A 14407-nucleotide genomic window follows, 5' to 3' on the forward strand; every position below is an offset into this window, starting at 1 on the left:
CATTCTCGACTATTCCTCAGTTGTGAACATGGAAAAGGGAAATTTATGTTAGCGAAAAAAATTTGGGGGGTAAGTGGCACTTTAAAGGATCGAATGGTTATCTGTTGCTTTTGTTTTGGATTAAATACTGTTCCTTACATGTATTTAGCAAGCATGACGAAAAGGAAAGGCCCTAACATTATTTTGTTTTTTAATGATAGTAATAATGATGATGATGATGTTATGACAATTGTGATGATGACGGCAATTATAAGGATAACGGTTTAGTAGCAGCATGTCTGTCCATAATGTTGAGCTATTCGTCTAAACTAAAGCAGGAAGCTCAGATAGCTTTTAACTGGTTTTGTTTTTCTGATTAAAAGTACTTCACAAGAAAGGTCTTGGGAAAGTAGATATAGGTCATAAATAGTATGCTGGACAAAACTGTTGTGGATTGACATTTTACAACAAAAAATTAAAACAAGCAAAGTGACTCAAATAATTTTGGGATTTTCTAAACTTTATTTAATTCTACACATGGAAAATTATTTTCATATAAATCACACAAGGGAGACTAGCATTACAGCGTAGCCAACTGTTCATAACTGAATCACAAAAGTATGCAAAATTATGTGATTCTGAGAAAAAAAGTACCATTCGAAGTGTTGTTTCGTGAGGAACATTGTGATGTGCTTATGTATTTTTTGTCAACAATTTGACAAGAAAGCAGGAGAAAGACTTCACAACTTATTTGCCCACTGAAATGCGATACTGTCTTCAGACATTGGTCTTCTTTGAACCCTTCTTGCCTCTAGATTGGTCTTCCACCTGCTTTGAAGATGGCAGCCTTTAGTTTGTCACAATTGCACAAAATGCTGTTATGTCAAAGCATTGTCTGCCAAGAACCTCAGACAATCCCATTTGTGCTTTTCAGAAACATGCCGGACCTGTTTCTAGGTTCATCTACCAGGAACTTGCCATTTTCTCGCATTTTCTTGCCATGAGACTTTGTTTGGTTTGCCTTGTTGCCTTGTTAGCCTTGTGTGCCTTGTTTGCCTTGTGGCCCTTCAATGGTAGCACCATAACCTGAATGTTTGATTTGCTAAACCACTGATCTATCACAGAACTATTGTGCTGTTTGGATGGATTATTGCACCCCATGCATCTCATCGAATACATGACAAAAAATCCACAAACACGCAGTGATCTTCTTCGCACAACAACACTGGTCTACTAGGATGTTGATGAAAAACACAACTATTTCTCTTAGAAATCGCATGACTTTTCGTACTTTTGTGATTCAGTCATCAAATTTAGATATCTTGTAACTCAAGTCTTCCTTGGGTGATCCATATGAAGATAATTTTCCTTGTGTGGAATGTAATAAGGTTTAAGATAGTCACAAAATGATTAGCATAGCTTTGCTTGCTTTAATTTTTTGTCAAACGATGTTGATGCAGAACAGTTTTGTCCAGCATACTATCAAAGTTTGCATGATCCACAACTGTCAATAGCATAGTGGTAGTTTTTCATGAACTTTTGGTTATTAGTTCTAAATATCGTCCACGACCACCCCTCGACTATATACGAGTTGGTGATGAAGTAATCAAGTCTAGTAAACAGGCCAGGAATTTAGGAGTTGCATTCGATCAATGTTTGGATTTCAAAGAACACGTTAAAATAACCTGCAAGAGCGCATTTTTCCGCATTCGTAGTATAGCTAAAATTAGGCGATACCTATCCCAGAGTACTACTGAGACCATTGTTCACGCTTACATAACATCGCGTTTGGACTATTGTAACGCCCTACTGTACGGTCTCCCAAAGTATCTGATTAATAGACTTCAGCTTGTACAGAACTCAGCAGCTCGCCTTGTTACCTTGACTAGAAGGCAAGAACACATCACACCAATACTAAGGAGCTTACATTGGTTGCCAGTTCATTTTAGGATTATTTTCAAAATATTGTTGTTAACTTACAAAGCTCTGAATGGACTGGCCCCTGATTACATTAAAGATCTACTGCGATTTAACATTTCTGGTCGGACACTAAGATCTTCAAACAACAGGTTGCTTGATGAGCCTAGAGCAAATCTTAAAACGTATGGTGAAAGGGCTTTTTCCATGGCAGCACCAAGGCTCTGGAATAAACTACCCCTCCAGATCAGACTTTCATCATCAGAGGCAGTTTTTAAGGCTAATCTTAAGACTTATCTTTTTAAGCGTGCATTTGATTTGTAGTTTTTACTTTTTATTTGTAGCCTAATTGTATTATATAGCATATTTAATTCTTTGGATTTTAACTTTTAGGATTTAGGATTTTAGGTTTTTAAAGAATTAGGATTTTAATTTTAAAGTATTGTAAAGCGCCATGGACAATTAGTGGAAAATGGCGCTATATAAATGTATATTTATTTATTTATTTTATTTCATAATTATGACATAGTAATCATTGGATATTATCCTTCAGTAGCATTTTCAAACAACAATACTGACAAAAATTCAAATGAAGCCTGAAACTACTGTGAAATTGATGTTAAAATCTTGAAGGATTGTAACGTCAATTTTAAAGTAGTATCAGGCCTCATTTAAACTTTTGTCAGTATTATATGACATAATCCTTACAAGCTGAGGTTTCTGTAAACTGAGGTTTGTTGACTGGCACAGCAACAGAGGGTCATTTCATACTAAAAAGAGAACATGAGATATTGGAAACATTGTGGTTAGATTGGAGACTGAGGCTCCTAACAAAATAAAATTTGATGAGAAGCATCATTTGATGTAGCACATGACTTGAGAAATACAATTACAAAGTCAACACATTGACTGAAATAATGGTCTCGTGCTGCTGGTCTGTTTCCTTCGGTATTATTTTATGAATTAATTAACAGATTTAGAAATCATATTTTCCCAAGTCTACACAGTACCACTTAGCACTCAATTAGTGTATTACCGAACAGACCAAACAATCATCACAATGGGTTTTTCAAAAATTCAACAGGGCAATTCCTTCCACATTTCCTCCTCACCAGCAAAATAAGCAGGCCAGAGAGAACATGTTTCTGTGGCTGGCAACAGATTCCAGCAATTTTCCAACAGCTACACTTTGATGGATTAATACTACCACTCTTAATCAATCGATGAGACCATATTGATTTTCTACAAATGCCCAGCCATTGTTAAACCAGTAATGGTAATCCTTATGACTTAATAGGTTACCATAGCAACAGTGCAACCTGTAAGCAGCACCTGTAAGTTTAGCTGTAAGTGCTTATAGCTAAAAATACAAGCTCAGTGACCTCCATTTGCTATCAAATTGTGATAAGATGCAACTTGTTACCTTAACTTTTTGAAAATTTAAGGTTGCTCTGAACCTCCTCCACAGAATTCTTTTCAACTTTGCAAGATGTACAATCTTATCATGCTTATCACAATTTGACTATTAAAAATAGGGATCATCAAGCTTAAATTATAATTGTTTGGTTTGGTTCTGCTTTGTTTTTAGCGAGGCAAAATCATATACAAGTTGGCAGATCTTCTGATTGAATGCAAAGATCAGATCCTAGATGCCAACTCTAAAGATCTGGAAACTGCGCGTTTTGAGGGGCGACTTTCAGCTCCCATGATGGCCAGATTACTTTTGACTCCATCTAAACTGGAAAACCTTGCACAGGGATTGAGGCAAATTGCTGATTCTTCGCACAATATCCTGGGTCGTGTGCTGAAACGAACCAAGATAAGTGATGGTTTAGAACTTAAACAAGAAACTGTTCCCATTGGAGTGCTACTAGTCATCTTTGAATCCCGTCCAGACGCTCTGGTTCAGGTACTACTTCTGCACTTATCAGTATACTAAGAAGGTTTCACTGTTATGTCTAAAAGTTCATGGGAATAAAAGTTTAGAGATGGATGTATATCTTTACCAAAGTGACAATGTTAGGATGAAATTCATGATTATAACAGGACAGACCCATTACAAAATTGACAAATGGCTTTTTCATTCACCATTTTACATTTACATCGACATTTCCAGACTGCAGCTAGGCTAGACTGATAAATTTGGGCTCTTACAAAAGTAGTGAAAATATTTCTGTAGAGCTGACATAAAGCTTATAGTTAAAAATGTAATGTAGCCCAATGCATAACACCATAATTAAATTCGTTTTCCATCAAGCTTTCAAGCAATAGTTTTCACTTAGCAAAATACAGAGAAACACATACCTCATAGCCTTCAACATAAGTAAATAAAATCTACATAAATTTCAGAAACAGAGTTTCTAGAACTGAGCGCTATTACATTGGCAAAACTTTTGAAGGTTATACTTTCTTTGTGACTGATTGCGGCCACAAGTTTCAACATTTCCCTGTCAATGTACTTTTAAATTGTTTGGTACATTTTTTCTGTGCTTTCATTTTTAGTGCAGAATGCACTATTGGGATGGTTTTGGGGGCTGCTATCTGCTAATTCACAAAGGTAGTAAGCCACTAAGGCAATAATTAACTAAGGTAATAAGCCACTAATGGAATAAGCCACTAAGGCGCTAATTCACTAAGCCCTAAGCCACTAAGGCAATACTTCACTAAGGCACTAAGCCACTAAGCTACTTAGCCACTAAGCCACTAAGCCACTGATGAACTAAAGAATTAAGGTAATAAGTCATTAAGGCTCTACGCTGTAAACTTAAATTAATTAATTAATTTCGATTAATTAATTAGTCTAGAGCTAGAGGCAAGGAAGTGGTGGGGGTGGGAAAAGTACATATGTACTCTACGTAAAACATGTTCCATATACGCCAGTTGAGTGTGAACATCGCAAAACTATACATTTGTTTCAGGCAACCCCTTGCTCTCCTTGTGGTACTATTCTCTTTAGAACAAAACCATTTAAGGATAAAAATAAGCAAAAGAAGTTTTACACAACATTTCGATGACTCCATGTCATCATTTTCAAGTGAAGAGAGAATACAATTGATAACTTAATATATACCATGCGAGGTGATAAAACGTAAAGGTGGAAAGGTGTACAGGTAAATGGTGACAAATTTAAATAAATAGTTTTGCACATACAGAGTTTGATTGTGTTTAAGCATGGCCTCTTCCTTATGAATAGCATTTCATAAATCAGACAGTCCAGTTTTCTGTTACACTTCAAAATGGAAAAGTTGTTGGCAAGGTCGTGGATGGTTTCTAGACCGTGGTCGTTCTTTAAGTGCTTGCTGATTGCTGAATAACAGTGTTCGTCAATACGCTGAAATAAGTGTCAGCTGGTGTAGTTGACATACTCTGCATCACACAGATCACATTGATAATTATACAAAACGCATTGTTGGCTAATTATAGGTGCTTTGGGCTCACACATCTTGAGGTCTTCACATATTTTGCGACTTTTGAACACAGGTTTAAGAGTGTGAAAGCCTCGTCGTTAAATGGTACAAGAAATGGCTACTCAAGACCATGTTATATTGTGCGTACCACCCGTCGTCCACATGGGAGTCTTTCAAATCTGAATGTGATCATCACAAGATGACGTTTACTAACCTCAAGTACCCTGAACATCTCATCAATTCCACTATCTCTCACTTTGTCACCTCAGTGAGGTCTGAAAACCCTGAAAACCCTGTTCACCAAGTCAGCTGATGCAGTGAAAAGGCAATTATCAGATCTAAGCAGCAAAATCGATCACATTCTTCAACCTTTGTTTAAGGCCATGCTTAAACACACAATGAGACTTCATATGGGCAAAACTATTTATTTAAATTTGTCACCATTTACCTGTACACCTTTACACCTTTACGTTTTATCACCTGGCATGGTATATATTAAGTTATCAAATGAGTTTTATTCTCTCTTCACTTGAAAATGATGACATGGAGTCATCAAAATGTTGTGTAAAACTTCTTTCACTTATTTTTATCCTTAAATGTAGAACAAAACCAGTTTGCTTTAAACACATGTTAGTTAGCTGGTTTTGTCTTCTATATATTAGGTGGAGGATCCATTGCATACGGGATCACACACAAGCGTTGAGTGCTTTTCCTTATGGTAGTACTCAACATGTAAGATGCATGGGTTCTAGCATCATTAGTGTTATACACTATGTTTCCACAGTTTTAGTGGAGAGTGCACTATTGGAGTGGTTTTGGGGGCTGCCATCTGCTAAGGCACTAAATTACTAAGTGGAAAGTGTGCTAAGGTGTAAACTTTAATGTTTGTTTAATTAGTTAATTTCAATTAATTAATTTGTGTTACAGCAAGAGGGTGGGGTGGGATGGGTTAGGTACCTGTGTGCACAACGTAAAATGCGTTACACTTACGTTATTTCGTGGACAATATCAAAGCTGTACATGTGTTTCAAAAACTCCCTTGCTCTCCTTGTGGTGCTATTCTCTTTAGAACAAATTAAAAGTAATTTGCTCGAAAGGCATGCGCAGATTAGGTATTGTTCATGTTGACTATACATTAGGTGGAAGATACATACAGGATCATACAAGAACATTGAGTGCTTTTCCTTGTGGTGGAACCCAGCATGTAAGATGCATGCATTCTAGAATCGTTAGGGGTATACAGCTGTTTTGACAAAGGTTGTCCAAAGAAAGCGTAAAAGCGTACGCGACAATGCCCAGGGGTAGTCTTTTTTTAAACATCCAATAAATTTCAATAAAAGCTCAGAACAATACCTTGACCATACAGTGAAGACTTGAGATGGCAGGCAATATGGATGAAAGAGTTTTTAGGACACGGCATTGACGAGGTAGCGGCTGCTTTGTACATGTTGCCAAAAACCATTCTTCGCTACCTATCAAAATGCCTGAATTCTGGTGAAGTGAAAGCAGAGACTTTGGGACAACCGTTAAATAGTTTTCTTATGCACCTGCACGTGGAGTTTGTAATGATGGAAGCGGTACTTGACCACCCGGAAAAAACCCTCTCAGAAATTGCAGAGAATATCTTTGACATGCAGAGTATTTTTAGTGCAGAGTACACTATTGGGATGTTATGGGAGCTGCCTGCCACTAAGGACTAAGGCGCTATGGCACTATGGTGCTATGGCACTAAGGTGTAAACTTTAATGTTTGTTTAATTAATTAATTTCAATTAATTAATTAGTCTAGAGGCAACGAAGTAGTGGGGGTAGGGTGGGAAAGGTACATGTGTACTCTACGTAAAACACATTTCATCGCCGTCACTTAGCTTTGAACATCGCAAAGCTATATATTTGTTTCAGGTAACCCCTTGCTCTCCTTGTGGTACCATTCTCCTTAGAACAAAACTAATTTGCCCTAAACACATGCGTAGATTAGTTAGCGTTCGTGGCTTCTATATTAGGTGAAGGATACATTGCATACGGAATCACGCACAAATGTTGAGTGGTTTTCCTTATGGTAGAGCTCAACATGTAAGACGCATGCGTCCTAGCATCGTTAGTGTTATACACTATCTTTCCATGCAGTATTTTATATATCATGTCATGTGACCAAGGACGGCAGTTATTTTTCAGGTAGCGCCAATTGTCCCTTTTTATTGCAAAAGTGAAATGTTACTGTGGCTGCGTAGCTTTTAGAATTACACACAGGTCGGTTCAACAAATATCATCTGCTGTTTTCAATCTACAATAGTGTGCTTGTCATGGTTCAAATGTATTGCTTCTCCTAGCGGCTTGTTTATTTCTTGCCTTAATTGTGTCTGTAAGAGATACCAAAAAATTCCCAAGTTAGTGTCTTTAATACTCCGCAAATTGTAAATTTGTAACAAAAGAAACCAGGAAAATGCTCAAATATTGCTGCAGACACTGTGGTACCTGATGAAAGCGCAAATTAATTTAATCAGTCTTTGAGGAGACTCATTCATATTGGCCAAGTAGTGCTGTTTATCTTCAATACTTTTCATTGAAATGCTTCTCAGCCATCAATATCGTGTGTTAATTTTGAATTTTTTTATTGTTAACAACAAAGATGGCAAAAGAAAAAGAAAGTGGTATTTCGTGACAATCTGATAATTAAATTAGTTCTTGTTCATCGGTAAAAATTTGCATTTGTAGTGAAACAACATCGTTTCTGTTCCGTTTCTTCATCACTACATCAGATATTTAACTTTCTTTCATTTATCTCCAAAAAACAAGGACATCTTCCGTATGTTTTGGAGAAAACAAGGGTTTCATATTACATGCCTTTGCGAGGAAAACAAAAGTATCAAGTTACAAAGTTGATGTGAAGAGCTAAATTGTCGCATTTGCTGCTTCAGCGTATTATTGAATTTAAAATGGACGAAAATCAACATAAAACACCAGTAGTAATTTGTGTGTAATTTTTGGACCTTGAATTAAAATTCGACCTTGAAACATACACACTGCAAAGGGGAAAAGCCATAGCAGACTACCAAGGTAGACACAAACCAGAAGTGAACTGAGCAGGGGTGAGTACTTATGGGGCTACTGTACTAGAGCTATCAATTGCGCTCTGCACTATCTGAGTTGTCTCACTAGTTAATGACCTTTTTTACAACAGTTACTGTTCATGTAAATTATGAATTTGGCTCAATTTAATTATAAAGAGCTCAGTTCTGTCAATAGCTTGTCCTTCTGTGAGGAAAACTCATTTTCGTCAAGAACACCATCATTGTTCAAACTCTTGAGGTCCTTCAGCTGCTGAAGGATGGCACTACGGATACCTGTCTAAACCAAAAATAAATTAGCTGATTAGTTAAAACTGAATACATGCAGACATAAAAAAATCCGTCTGTAGGATAAATGTTAAGATGCCAACCTTTTTTTCAATGTCCGTAGAATTTCCGGTGAATTCATTGCTGGATGGTTGGGTGTGTTTGACCGAACTTCTCACCTTCCCAGTAAAAAATGGGACACCCGGAGGGTTGTCTTTGTCGTCGTGGGTTCCGTTTACGTGAAACAAAAAAACAACCCCAATACCTGCATTTTAATTGCCACACAAATGAACTCCAAGATGAGCAGCAGTTCATTTCTTCAAATTTCGTAAAATAGTAAGTACAGTAGGTATCAAGCAATGTTTTCAGGAAAATCAGAGATAAGTGATACAGAAGGAAAGAAATGTAATATCATATTTGCTTCCTGATTATCAAGCGCTTTGTTTCAGTGCATGATAATGTGTGCGTTACTCCATGTGCAGTTCATGCTATTTTTGTGTGCATATGGTTTGCCCAAAATTTTTATGAATAGCTGTCACATTTCTTCAACTTGTACTTTGAAAGTTAGTATTTTAACAATGTTACAAAATTAAAATGGTGTATTCTAATAATGAGAATTAAATTTGCCTAAGCTGACTGGAGGTGATCTGCAGGAAATGTAAATTTTCCTCACCATCATTCGTGCCCAGCATTGTAACTTGAATTCTGGAAGCTTGTGTTTTTTTTTCATAGTCTTGACAAGAAGGCATCATAGCTACTCTCACTTCTTTCGTCACCATCTTCTTCACTTTCACTCAGTGCAGTAGTGGGGTTGGGTTTAGCTAACTTTAGAAAATGATAACGAGAGTTAAAAAAACCCTGCATGCAAGTGCGGCAGAACATGGCTTGTTTTATAGTGTCTGTAAACAATACCTTTATGTGGGTCCAGCCAAAAGGTTATGATGCCATGCTTTGCCAAGGATAACACCTCAGCAAGCTGGATCTCCGATGATATGGAGTACTTTTTCTTTCCCTTGGCATAGTACCCAATTTGGAATGTTGTGTCTGACGCAGGAGCGATTTCCCCTGTGCAGTTCTCGAGGAGGTTTTGCTTTAAGGTGAACACATTTTCACGTAACGGCACACCCTTTACTGAATAGGTGTTGTACCTACTCTTGTTTGTTTCTTTTAACACACACAGACAGATATTCATAGTTCTACCTTCCATCGCACTGAAAACTCATGAACTTGACAATGACACAGTGATCTACCACAACCCATAATGCCTTTCGGTATTGTTGCGTACACTTTAATGCTTTTATTGGACAACCTTTCTCGAAACAGCTGTACACTCTGTTTCCATCCCCAGAGAGACGCAGTTTGTTAGATGTCATGTGATGTGACCAAGGATGGCAGTCATTTTTCAGTTAATGCTACCTCTCCCATTTTCATGCGAAAAAAACTACTGTGACTGCATGTCTTTTGGAACTACCCCCAGGTCTGTTCAACAAATATCATCTCCCATTTTCAAACTACAATAATGAGTATGCCAAGGTGAAATAAAGAAGGGAAACGTATTGTTTCCCCATAATGGCCTGTTTATTTCTTCCTTTAGTTGTCTCTATGAGAAAGAAAGACCAATAATCTCCCGCGTCAGTGGCATTGAAACGTGTCAAATTGTAAATTTGTGACAAAGAAACCAAGAAAGTGCTCAAATATTGCTGCAGACTCTGTGGCACTTAATGAAAGTGCAAATTAATTTAGTCAGTCGTCATAAAGATCAGTCTTCATATCATTCACTGGCATAGGACATATCTCGGCCAATTAGCGCTGTTCACCTTCAATGCTTCTCTGGAATCGCTTCTTAGTTGTATTAACTGATATCATGGTTTATTAATTTTGAATGGTTTTATTGTTAACAACAAAGGTGGCAACAGAATAAGAAAGTGGTATTCTGTGACTACTTGATAATTAAATTAGTTCTTGTTTATCGATAAAAAGAAAATTTGCATTTTGAGTAAATTAAAATTGTTTCTCTCCCATCATTATTGTCTTCATCAGATATTTAAGAGCCACTGCCCATAATAAGGACCAAACAACGGCATGAGTCGAAAAATTGATTTTGCTCATTTTTTGTCCATAGATTGGCCCTAGCTAGAGAAAAAGACAGACCATAGTTAGTTTCTGCTAATGCACCTTTTTTGGAGGAAATTTGCAGAAAATGATTTTCCCCTGATTGAGCTCAAAATCTACTTCCGGTTATGCTGAATTTTCTGAAAATTTGATTGCTTCACGCGTTGCCCAACTGCTACTTGAGAATCTTTCAATGGTTTCTATATTAAGCTCAGGTCTTCATGGTATGCCTGAACGAAAAATAAAATAAATCTAGGTTTCGTTTGAGCCCTAAACGAGATCAAACAGAAACGCAAAATATTACAATGTATTGCAAATGAATTATAGCACTAAAATATCACCATATTTTTCTATGGGCTATAACTTTAAATGCCATAAAAAACACTTTCTACAGGTTAGCTATACACCCACCTGTTTGAAAATCAAAAAACATCTCTGGGCAAATGGTTTTAAGTCACCTGCCTTGGCCTTTGTTTTTCATAAATTTTAGGTAAAATCAGGGTTTTTCAGCCAGGCCTCTAAAAGCACCTGAAGAATAACCCAAGCTGATTTTAATACATGTTTTACAACGACATAAAAGTGCTCCAATGGCGAAGTTTCAAGGAATTTGGATTTATGACACATGTTGAAAAATATCTCTGAATTTTATCCATAAATTAGGAATTCGACCCAGTAACTGAAAGGGATTTTTTTAAAAATTGTGTGTTTATTCTCAAATGGCACTCAAATCAAGTTCTACCTGTTTTGGATATCTGAATACTTTGTCTTCCAAGAAAAAGTATCGATAAGTGTTGGTTCTTCTTTACACATGAATGCAAATTAAGTTTAGATTACTACATGTAATTTTAAGCTTTTGCAATCAGCCATTTTGGTGACTGTGTAGGCAAAAATCGTTTTCTTCAATTTTCTTGAATTTAAAGCGCTTCTAGGTCCAAAAAACTACATCACGTTTCATATCTATCTTTGGGCTTTTTGTGGATGAAAAGAGAGAAAAATCGATTTTTCGACTTCTACTGCTAAATTCAAATTTTGCTTGGTTTTCGGTGACATTTGGTCTTAAATATTCCTAAGACTCTGTGGCAGCAAGTTAAACCACAAATTAATTAGGTTAGACTTTGAGGCAACACAGTAGCTCTTTCGTTGACTCCTTGCGTGGTTCAAAGAAGTAAACTTATGACTCTCTTAAAGTGACTGGCAAAACTTTTCTGTAACTGACTTTTTTGACCAGAAAGGCTCTCAGGTATTGGGAAGGGTAATGTGACAAGGAAACTTCCCAAACTCTGCAGATTTCATGGCATCTTATAAAATTTATACAGTTTTTCATTTGTTTGGTTGTTTCAAGTTTCAAGTTAGGTAACACTGTTTACTTTCAATAATGTCTTCTTGTTTAAATGGGTTTTGAAATGGATATTAATTTGAAGTGGTTTTGTGGAATATCAAAACCAAAAAAAAGTACGATCATTGCTGGCAACAGAATAAGACCGTGCTATTTCATGATGATGTCATAATAAAATTGGTTCGTGTTATAAAATGAGTCAGAAAAATTATCCAGAATCCACTAATGGATTGTTAAAATCAAAAGCTCGATATCACGTTTCCTAAGGAAAATCAAATTCTTAAGTTGTTTTCTTTTTCACTGTACATCGTAACCAAACAAACTTGTTGGATTAACCCTATCATTACTGTTAAGAAGAGTCCACTGAGTGCTGCTACCCCCAGGGGCTTTTAATTCACACAAAAAATAACTCTTGCACATTTTGTGTGCCTATGTTTTTTATAAGGTTGCTGCACTTGCTATCAGCACAGCAAATGGACTATTACTGAAAGGGGGCAAAGAGGCTTACTATAGTAACAAGTGTCTGCATAGTCTTGTTGAAGAGGCTCTAGCAATGTTTGTTCCACCAGAGACCATTAGTTTGGTAAGTTTCTTTAATATATAGATTAAACTAAGCCTAAAGTTATTAATTATAATTAAGCTAACCCAGGATAAGCGAGAATTTTGATTTGAGTTTTGTAACTTTGCAGTGAGGTTTTCTCTATTTTGTTTGGCCTTCTGTTTTGAGTTTGAATAATCTCAAAATACACAAAACAAAAGCAGTAAAAAACATTTGTCTACAAGAAAAATTTATACCTCGGTTAACATTTAATCCTGGGTTAGCATTAACCAGCTGTGGAACAACCCAGCCCTGTTTACAACAAGGTAACCTGACATGAGCCCGCTATCCAACTGAAAACCAGCACTTGGTCAGTAGTCAACTTCAAAAAACCTGTTACCTTGATGAGCTCTAAACTTGAACCCCCGACATGGTCATGTGATACTGGTCAGCGGATACCTTGTTTTGATAAGTGTCAATTGACCATAACATGGATGTCCAATATCAAAGGAGGACAAGGCTGCATATCTCTTTCACCCTAATGGCTGAAGTAGGGCTGCCATCTTGTACAACTCCGTCATCGTCACTGTCATGCATACGACCCCACAAGCAATACTGCTAGCCATGATAACCACAAGAAAATCAATTCATGGGTTTCCTTTTCCTTCCTATATGAGTATGGGGCTCTGCTTGGCTTCGGGCCACCAGAGCTCTGCTATAAATTTAAATGTCTAACCGGTTTATAGTGTTGTAAATAGATAGAAAACAGATCAATCATAGTAAGAGAGGAAGATACATTAGCCTTAGCTGCCTTCAAATTTTTGAGGAAGTTGTGTCACTGGTGGCTGGATGTTATCAGCTCCATGTACACCAGCAGTTTTATTGAGAACAAATGCACTTAAGGGGCATACCCAGGAATAATAGTGACTTGGAGGTGCTTTTGCGGGTTTGAAACTTGCGTCCTGAGGACCTCTTGAGGTTAGAACTTTTTGTGTTGACTGTGTTGGGTGAAACATAATGGTAAGGACTTTCTAAGGGTTTTCATTGCAGAGGGTACCTAAACATAATTACCAATGTATGTTGTTTGTATACTTTGCTTATGGTTCTTCTGTATTATGTACCCTTTTGATAGGTCAGTACTCGAGAAGATGTAAATGATCTTCTTCAATTGGATAAGTATGTGGACTTAGTTATTCCACGGGGTTCCAGTGAGATGATTGAGCGTATTCAGTCAGAGAGTAAAGGAATTCCTGTGCTTGGACATGCTGAGGGTATTTGCCATGTGTATGTAGATAAAGATGCTGACCTCGAAATGGCAACAAATGTTGGTAAAGTATCAGTTTTATGTTTTATTTTAAATATAGTAATTTAAAATGATTCCATTGAAAAAGAGTATCTAAAGTTTTGTAAGACTTGGTCCAGTTTGAAATTGTGTTATGGCTATTATGATAAAATACATAGAAAATGGTGATCACCGTGCTCTTTCGCACAGATTGGGTGGCCGTAATGATAACTATTCGACTTGCAAAGTTTCCTTAGGGACCCTGGTAACTATAGCCCACATAGCAGGCGTTAAAACGGGAGGGGGAAGAGGAGGCAAAGCACACATGGAAGGAGGGGGACTGGGAGAAAGGAAGAATGCTTGCTATAAGAACCCCCTTGTGTTCATTTCTGCATTTGCTGAGAATGCAAAATTCCTATTGACTAATAGTTAGTAACTATTAATTGTTAGTTGCACAATCTCATCAAAAACAACCAACAATAGTCGCGGACGAAGATACATA

General features: G+C 37.0%; 1 protein-coding gene and 1 pseudogene across 2 annotated transcripts in view; one reads left to right on the forward strand and one right to left on the reverse strand.

Annotated features, from left to right (window-relative positions):
* The window catches only part of LOC110056905 (delta-1-pyrroline-5-carboxylate synthase-like), a 187160-nt gene that overhangs the window by 117959 nt on the left and 54794 nt on the right, over positions 1 to 14407 (forward strand). For both annotated transcript variants that reach the window (XM_089288517.1, XM_020763461.2), the window contains 3 exons: positions 3485 to 3805; positions 12531 to 12668; positions 13756 to 13951. In XM_089288517.1, coding sequence (XP_089144643.1) covers positions 3485 to 3805; positions 12531 to 12668; positions 13756 to 13951 — 655 coding nt within the window. The remainder of the gene's footprint in view (positions 1 to 3484; positions 3806 to 12530; positions 12669 to 13755; positions 13952 to 14407) is intronic.
* On the reverse strand, positions 8522 to 9844 carry LOC149118034 (uncharacterized; annotated as a pseudogene).

Source organism: Orbicella faveolata, unplaced genomic scaffold (assembly GCF_042242905.1).
Source record: "Orbicella faveolata isolate gen_17 unplaced genomic scaffold, um_ofav_v1 contig_1, whole genome shotgun sequence".
Taxonomy (NCBI): domain Eukaryota; kingdom Metazoa; phylum Cnidaria; class Anthozoa; order Scleractinia; family Merulinidae; genus Orbicella; species Orbicella faveolata.